Below are 9,159 nucleotides of genomic sequence, written 5' to 3' on the forward strand. Positions count from 1 at the left end.
TGACCTGGGTCGGTATTGGGATATTTATGTAATCTTTATATACAACGCTACAACACAATTTGTCGATTGGATTATTGTTATTAGACCTCTGTTTCCTGATGGGTAATTAAATATTACAGTTGGTTCAGCCATATTGAAAATATTAATTTGAAATTTTTATGCAATTGTGTATATAATTTTCGGTATTAAATTTTTTGATCTTTATATTTTAGATTGCATTCTATTCTCCCCGTTACTTGTAAATAAAGAAATTATTAAATTACTGGACGCACGTCCCGGCTCCGCCCGGAATACATGATTCCTGTTCTATCACTAGTAAGAATTTAATCACAATAAAAAGTATCCTATCACCCAAGTCAGCCCATACCCTATCTGTATATGACATTTCACCAAAATCCGTTCTGTACTTTTAGCGCGATGGACGGACAGACATCCAAACATACTATAATATTTATAATATTAGAGTGATGAGAATGGCATACGGCATACACGCTCTTTACATATAATCTCCATAAATACATGCTATAAAGAAATCTATCTACAATGGAGTTACACAGTAATAGTAGTACAGTTAACATTCTAAATCTGTCTGTCTAGGTGGCACCATGGACTTCAGAGTCACAGTTAACATTTTAAATCTAGGTGGCACCATGGACTTCAGAGTCACAGTTAACATTTTAAATCTAGGTGGCACCATGGACTTCAGAGTCACAGTTAACATTTTAAATCTGTCTATCTAGGTGGCACCATGGACTTCTCACGCAGAAGCACCAAGAAGATTGACGAGAGGAACTCCACCATTGAGCTCCAAGAGTTGGAGTCTCTCGCGCACGCCCTGGACACCCAGAAGGAGATCGCCGAGCGTGCCTTCCACATCCACCAGGAAGCCACCAGGAATAACAGGGAAACACATGACCCTGAGGTAAATAACCTGGAGTATTTAACTGTAATATGCAACAGAGGCTGTAATATACAATTCCTTATCTCATCCGTCCCAGACTGTAAATTTTTTCTATCCTCCTCTTTTTTTTATTCCTTACTAGCTTATGTCCGCGGCTTACCACGCGTTAAATTCGATGTAATTTAGGTGTTATTATATATAAACCTTCCTCTTGAGTCACTATATATTAAAAAACCCCCATCAAAATCCGTTGCGTAGTTTTAAAGATTTAAGCATACAAAGGGCATAGGGACAGAGAAAGTGACTTTATTGATCGCTTACCAGCAGGCGAACCACCAGCTCAGTTATCCTCTATAACAAAAAATTCATTCATTCAACATGTGATTAAACTCCCTAGCTTTCTATTTTTTGTCAACCGACTTTAAAAACGATGGAGGTCCCAATTTGTCTGAATTTTTTATGTTTGTTACTCCAGAACGGTTGACTGTTTGAACTGATTTAATGATCCCCTTTTTATTTGACTAGTAAGTGAAGTCCCCTGGTGGGGACACGGGACTTCACTTACTAGTAGTATGGGGCAGATGATGTACATCCGTTTCACTGATCGATTTTCTATAGGGACAAGTAGGTGATCAGCCTTCTGTGTCCTGCCAGACCGAGACATTTTTTTTTGTGCGTCCCCACCGGGAATTGAACCCAGGAACCCTCGGTTCTACGCTCACGCGTTAACCACTGTACCAAGGAGGCGGTTATTTGACTAGTGCTAGTGCCTTATTGTCTTGTCCCATGCAAATTTGATTTGCAATATACAAATTGAAGGGAGTTTAGGTTATTGTTAAAAATAATTATAGTTATGCCTGCGACTTCGCTTGGATGTGATGCGTTAAGCTGTCTTCTTATTGGCCAATATTTTTTCTTTCTCAGAAATATGCTATGACTTTAATATTTTTGAATTCAAACCAGTAGTTCCTAAAATAATGGTTCTACCCGAAAATAAACATCCCATTTATACCAGTAGTTCTATAATATTAATAGTTTTAAAAATTTAGATTAGTGGTTTTATTAAGTAGCGGTAGTATTAAAAAAACTGCTTTCCACAGATTGCTCAATATCTCGAAGAGGAATTTATTGAAGATCACGCGAAAACAATCAGAAACCTCGCCGGTCATACGTCCGACCTGAAGCAATTCATCATTGATAATGAAGGACAAGACCTTTCCCTCGCCTTGTACCTCTTCGATGAATACCTGCAGAAAACTGTGTAAACGTCAAATTTCTACCATAAACTACCAGACGTGTCAAATGTCTACCACGTATAGTAGAAATATTTTAATCTTTATAATATTGTGTACAAATTATAGGCTGTTCGATTTTATTGAAACTATTGAAATGTCTCTTTGTTAGTCGCAAAGATGTGTGATATGTTTTTTTATTGCCAGTCAAAAATATATGCACTGATTTGGTAGATTTATTCTGGTAACATAGTGCGTACAAAGTAGGCTGTTTATGATCCAATGTAAAATTTTATTTTCTTTTTTGTACAATAGCTTAGTTTGAATAATTACGAAATAAATTAAAATAACCCATCAATGTTGTTTTATTTGCTGTTTATATTAAAAATTGAGCCAAGTCGCAGGTATGTGACTTCAAAGAAAAAAAATCCCTTTTAATATAATGCCCATGATTAAAAAAAAGATAAATTCGTGAAATTATTGCATTGTCACCGATTCTTGATAAGCTTTAATTAAATCTGTCCGTTTTAAATGGGCCAAAATGGAGTCTAAAGATTTCGTAACATACAAACAAATTGGTGATGGTAATAAATAAATTTAAATTCTTAATGAATGCTAAAGAAACTGACTTATTTCACGCCTAAACAATCAATCGATTGGAATGAAAAAGTACATACAAACGAACTGGTGAAGCTAATAAATAAATTAAAATGCGAAAGTAACTGAATCTTACTTCACGCCAAGACAACCAAATTGATTTGAATAAAATTTAGTGTAATGATAGTTTCATACCCTAAAATGGTAGATTTTAACTAGGAAATCTCTCGAGGACCGCAACTGCCGTATAAATCCCAGAAACTAATTACGCAGACGAAAGTAAGAAACAATATACAATTTAATATTTTCTTGTTTGATTTTACGCGAGTATTATACATTTAAAAATTAAACGGGGTGTCTCCCCGTGACCACGCTCGCTGTAAAGTGTTCGAAACGTCGGGTTAATAATATAATGAATAAATCGTTTAAAATCCGTTAAAAAGTTTTTAATTTCTAAATATACAATTTATTTTATTTATTATTTGATTTGAGACTATTTTTAAAAATACTTATCGAACTGTTTTAAGTATCGTATTTATGAATATCAGGATGTTTTCTTCTCAGCGACAGCCGAATTTCGCTTATAAATGACGTTTTAAAACCAGGGAGTTTCTCATTAAGTCTGTATTTTTTTTATTATTTTGTTTCTCTCTAGGTCGATGCGTTTCAAGCGATTGGCGTAATAATTGTTGTGTTTGTAAAGATTTTTGTCCCACAATAGAATCTGGAGGGGTATCTCCCCGTCTCTGATGTTGGTGACGTTTTTTGTTCAAAATAATTATAGCTTACAATTAATATATGTTAACAGTCGAAAATAATAATAGTTTAAAAAAACTAAAAAACGCGCTTTAACAAAAATCATATTTTGCAAATTGAAAAATAGAATAATTTTATCAAATTAGTGCATTGTCATCGGTCCTCAATAAATCTACAAAGTTTGAACGAAATCTGGACGTTTAAAGTGGGTCAAAATCGCGCCCAAAGAAGTCGGTTACAAACAAACATACAGGTGAAGCTAATAAAAAGCGTGTAAAAAAGACGAATAACGAAAACAATTCGCTCGTTTTTTCTAGGATTAGAATCAATCTAGATATTAGTAGCTTTAATTTATCTTTAGAAAGTTACATTACATGGATAACTTGAGTGATAAGTGTCTGATAAACGATAATTCTGACATTGACTTTATCTTACTGAAGGTCAATAACATTACCTTAGGAATTGTACATTTTATCTTAGGAGATATATTGAAAATAGTTTCTTTGTTAAGGTTTTATCATCATTGGATTAGGTATTTTCTTCCAAATAAATGAATATTTATTTAATACTTCAAAATATATATACCTGTAGTTATATTCAAAATATCCATAACATCTCATCATCATCATCATCATTTTATAGAGTTAATTTCTGTATAACTTGGTGCACAATAAAGTATTTTGATTTGATTTGATTTGAACATCACGGTATAAATTACAAAGCGAATCATTTAAATCAACGGCTGGACGGATTATTGTGAAATTTTGTTTGCATATTGGGTAAGTCTGAGAATCGGCTAACATCTATTTTTCATACAGCTAAATGATAAGAGTGAGGCAGAACAGCGTTTGCCGGGTCAGCTAGTTATATGTATAGACTAGACGTCCCGTCTCGGCTCCGCCCGGGTATCAAGATTCTTATTTTATCCCAAGGGAGCATTTAATCGGAATTAAAACTATCCTGTCACCTAAGTCGACTCATACCCTGTCTGTATTTTCATAGTTTCATCAAAATCCGTTCCGTAGTTTCAGACAAAAGTACAAGCATTCAAACAAAAAACTTACATTTATACTTAACATTATATAGCTGAAGATTTTGTTTGTTTCAAGGCACTAATCTCAGGAACTACTGGTCCGATTTGAAAAATTCTTTCAGTGTTAGATAGCCAATTCATTGAGGAAGACTATAGGCTATATATATACCACGGGCGAAGCCAAGGCGGACCGCTAGTTTATAATATTAATATGATAGTGCTTCTCTCCTGCGCCTGGCCCGGAAACGGTCAACCGCCGAGGGGGTGGCGGACGAATTTTAACCAGCTCCCGTAGCCCCTTCACTTAAGCGACTCGACGGAACACTGTGGGGTTTTGGTCGGTAGGAATCCGACATAACCCACGGCTTTATCTCCGAAGTGCTTCTCTCCACACCATGTATAGATGTATCAACCGTTTAAATATTACAATCTAATGCATCAAGGTCAACGCTCAACTTCTAATATCATAGCACGTATATGATAAAAAGCTACCCTCGAGATGTCATGTGTCAGATAATATTGGGAGTAGATCCTAATAGATATATAAGAATACTAGCTGCGCTCCGCGGTTTCACGCGCGTAAGTTGGAATCCCGTAGGAATATCGGGATAAAAAGTTGCCTATGTGTTATTCCAGTTGTCCAGCTGACTACATACCAAATTTCATTGGAATCGGTTCAGTAGTTTATAATATTAGTAGAACTAGCTGCGCCCCGCGGTTTCACCCGAGTAAGTCGGTACCCCGTAGGAATATCGGGATAAAAAGTTGCCTATATGTTATTCCAGTTGTCCAGCTGTCTACGTACCAAATTTCATTGCAACCGGTTCAGTAATTTTTGCGTGAAAGAGCAACAAACACATCCTTACAAACTTTCGCATTTATAATATTAGTAGGATAACAAAAACTATTTGTGTTATCTGTGATACTAACAACAATTATTAGCTTTTAGACATGTCCTGCATCACGCTATAAAGGTAAGAAATGTCTGTATGTGAGTCAGTCGGCATAGAAGGGATGGGTGGATTTCGATGCGGTTTTTTCATTTGTGTAATTTCTTTGCGGTTGGTTTTAGAACATATTAAATAGGTAGGTAATTGCTGAGCCGCGTTGTTGCATCCGCGGACGAAACCACGGGCAGTAACAGGTATTTGTAGTGTTTTACTCATGTCTTATTCTTAGATTAGCTGTATTATTGTATAGTTTTATTATATTCCATTCAGCAGTTTTTACGTGAAAGAATAACAAACATCCATCCATACTTACAAACTTTCGCGTTTATAATATTATTAGGATATTTAAGATCATAAGCATTGGTGGCTCAGTGGTGAAAATCTCGGACTTCAAAATCGATAAGTTGGGGTTCGAGACCGGGCGAGCGTGCAGGATATAAATTGATTATTCAATTAACCTGCACATGTGGATAAAACCACAGCTGCTTAAAACGGTGAAGGAAAACATCGTGAGGAAACCGGCATGTCCAAAACTCAAAAAGTTCGACGACATGTGACATCTGCCAACCCGCACTTGGCCAGCGTGGTGGATTATGGCCTGAATCCTCATAGGCGGCCTGTGTCCCAGCAGTGGGAACATATATACTGATGATGATTTAAGACGATGATGATCAAATGAAAGGATTGCCTAGTAAATTACTGTAACTATGTTAAATATCAAATTGAAAGAATATATCGATGAATAGAATACAATATTTTCTTGAGTTTAGAAAATAAAAACTTTTTAACGGATTTTAAACGCGATTTATTCATTATATTCTTAACCCGACGTTTAGAACACTTTACAGCGAGCGTGGTCGCGGGGAGACTTGACTCGCGTAAAATCAAACACAAGAAAATACTTCATGAGTTTATCTTATTATCCTGATTAGGATGACAATTACATACCTACTATGGATAACAGTAAGAAATAAAAAAATTGTTGATTCTGTATTTGAAATAAGTTTTTTTTTTATTTTCTTTTAATGTGTTTCCATACACAACATTATCATGATAATAATGCTGCTGACAGTTAGGTAAAAACGCTATATTTTTTATCGACTTCCAAAAACGAAACAAAAGAGGTTCTATGTTCATCTGTATGTATTTTTTTATGTATAAGACCGATTTGTCAATTGAGAACCGACTGAAGAAATTTTCATAAATTCATAATTCAAAACATTCATAAAACACGTGGGTTCGTATCCCGCCTATTGATTAAATTTTTTTCTATTCTTTCAAAATTTCTCATTTATAAAGCACAAGCTTTCCGCCCGCGGCTTTGCCCGCGTGGAATGCGGTTATATCGCGCGATACGATAAAAGTTACCCTATAGTCTAAAAACAAAAAAAAAACATTTTACATCGAAATAAAACTCCAAATACAGAAAATGATTTATTCACACGCTATATCCCTTAGTATCAAATCCCCACGTCATCATCTTTTCATCAACCCATCGCCTGAAGAGAGACACCCTCGCGTATACCGCTGGTATCTGATCACCACACCCTATGCCCCACGCTACGAGACCGGTTAGGGTATACCGGTCGGGGGCAATGGGGCAGGCTAGTGGAGCACCGCCGTCTCCCTGGAAACAAACAAACAAATATATACATATATATCTTCTAATATATAAAATTCTCGTGTCACAGTTTTCGTTGCCATACTCCTCCGAAACGGCTTGACAGATTTTGATGAAATTTTATGTGCTTATCCGGTGTCGATGAGAATCGGCCAAAATCTATTTTACGTACCCCTAAATGATAAGAGTAAGGCAGAATAGCGTTTGCCGGGTTCAGCTAGTATATATATAAAATTCTCGTGTCACAGTTTTCGTTGCCATACTCCTCCAAAACGGCTTGATCGATTTTGATGAAACTTTTTGTACTTATCCGGTATCTATGAGAATCGGCCAACATCTATTTTTCATACCCCTAAATGATAAGAGCAAGGCAGAACAGCGTATGCCGGGTTCAGCTAGTATACATATATACAAGCTGACCCGTCAAACGCTGCCTTACTCTTGTAATTTAGGGGTATGAATCATAATTAACTAATATAGATGTTGGACGATTCTATGACAAAAACCGATATGTGCACAAAATTTCATGAGCACGCTTCGGCACGAATTGGGCCAGCTCGCACCGGGGCAGTACCACACCCCCACAGAAGACCGGCGTGAAATACCATTCTGCTGTGTTTCGTTCGGTTAGTGGGGAAGCCGGAGGCCCATATCCTTACCCTTCCCAGTCCTTTCCTTTATTCCTTTATCCTAATCCTTTCTTAATCCCTTCCCAATTTAAAGTCGGCAATCCATTTGTAGAGGCGTAAAGTCTGCAATTGACCTTACGCCTCTCCAAATGTTCATGGGCGGTGGTAGCGCTTACCACCAGGCGACCCACCAGCTCCATGGCCGACTGTGACTTAAAAAAAACAGAGCCACTATCTCTGTTCTGTTCACGGGCGGTGGTGATCGCTCACCATCCGGCGAACCAACAGCTCAGTTGTCCGATATCACATAAGAAAAACTCTCACCTGACAAGTATCCTTCCCGGGCTGGCCACCAGCGCAAACGAAGCTCTTGTGCAGATTGAAGAACTTCCCAAGGCGGGTCTGCTTGAGCTGGGCGTTGCAGCTGTCGAACGGTACCATATCCAACTCAACCTTCTTGAGAATCACCGCATAGTGCCCCTTTTTACCTGCGATTTAATCATTTAGTAATGCTACCAATTTTTACGCATTAAAAGGTACTACGTCTTTTCCCAAGTTCAGTTTTATCTTCATATCAAATTTCATCAAAATCGGTTCAGTGGTTTAGGCGTGAAAGCGTATTAGACAGACAGACAGAGTTACTTTCGCACTTATAATACTAGTAGGGGTTCACCATGTTATGATCACTCCTTGAAACGTTGAAGGAAAAAGTTTATGAATCAGCATGTCCGAGAATCAAAAGTTCGACGACATGTGACATCTGCCAACCCGCACTTGGCTAGCGTGGTGGATCATGGCCTGAACCCTCATAGGAGGCTTGTGTTCCAGCTGTGGGAACAGTAGCTGATGATGATGGATATGGCTAAAGTGCTATATTATAGGTGATGATAAAATTATGTTTAAAATCGAGTACTGCCTGATATACATCGTAACTAATAAGACATCTTTCAGCTTTGTAATATTTGTAGTATTCTTTGTAGTATAGGTTGAAGCCGGCGGCTTCGCCTATGTGCTCAATGGCAATTCTGATAATAAATAGGTCAAAACTGTCTAAGCACAAAAGAAAATGCTTTAAATGCTGTTTTGACATGAATGAAAGACAAAAATAAGGTACCTTCTAGTCCGTAGTACTTATAACTAAAATGTAATCTAATTTAAGTAATCGAAACTAATACTACAAATGTGTCTGTTTGTCTTGCTTTCAAGTCGCAATGGAGCCATTCATGGAGTTAGGAGGTTAAAGAGTTATATAGGCTATCGCGATAATGCAGTATTACTATATTACTAAGGAAGCATAATAAGAAATGAGTACCTGGATGACCGAGCTTTGCTCGGTATTTTTTTTTTGTTTTTTTATTAATCGTGTTTTTTGGATATTATATTTAAGTACGAATTACATAGTAACAAAATGATGAAATATGAATAATATTTTTCATAATA

The 9,159-nt window shown here is 36.8% G+C and overlaps 2 protein-coding genes across 2 annotated transcripts in view; one reads left to right on the top strand and one right to left on the bottom strand.

The window, feature by feature from the left end:
* Positions 1-2,452, top strand: part of LOC119839044 (ferritin, lower subunit) — a 5,148-nt gene extending 2,696 nt beyond the window's left edge. Inside the window, exons 3-5 of the mRNA XM_038365217.1 lie at positions 1-12; positions 741-922; positions 2,002-2,452. The exon at positions 1-12 is cut by the window's left edge and continues 237 nt beyond it. Of these exons, the coding sequence (XP_038221145.1) occupies positions 1-12; positions 741-922; positions 2,002-2,166 (359 nt within the window). The 3' untranslated portion in view covers positions 2,167-2,452. The remainder of the gene's footprint in view (positions 13-740; positions 923-2,001) is intronic.
* Positions 2,453-6,890: 4,438 nt separating this feature from the next.
* LOC119839041 (phenoloxidase-activating factor 2-like) overlaps positions 6,891-9,159 on the bottom strand; it is a 14,811-nt gene continuing 12,542 nt past the window's right edge. The window contains exons 8-9 of the mRNA XM_038365215.1: positions 8,044-8,207; positions 6,891-7,096 (exon numbers count right to left, since the gene is read on the bottom strand). Of these exons, the coding sequence (XP_038221143.1) occupies positions 6,908-7,096; positions 8,044-8,207 (353 nt within the window). The 3' untranslated portion in view covers positions 6,891-6,907. The remainder of the gene's footprint in view (positions 7,097-8,043; positions 8,208-9,159) is intronic.

The sequence above is a fragment of the Zerene cesonia genome, unplaced genomic scaffold (genome assembly GCF_012273895.1).
Source record: "Zerene cesonia ecotype Mississippi unplaced genomic scaffold, Zerene_cesonia_1.1 Zces_u007, whole genome shotgun sequence".
Lineage (NCBI taxonomy): Eukaryota > Metazoa > Arthropoda > Insecta > Lepidoptera > Pieridae > Zerene > Zerene cesonia.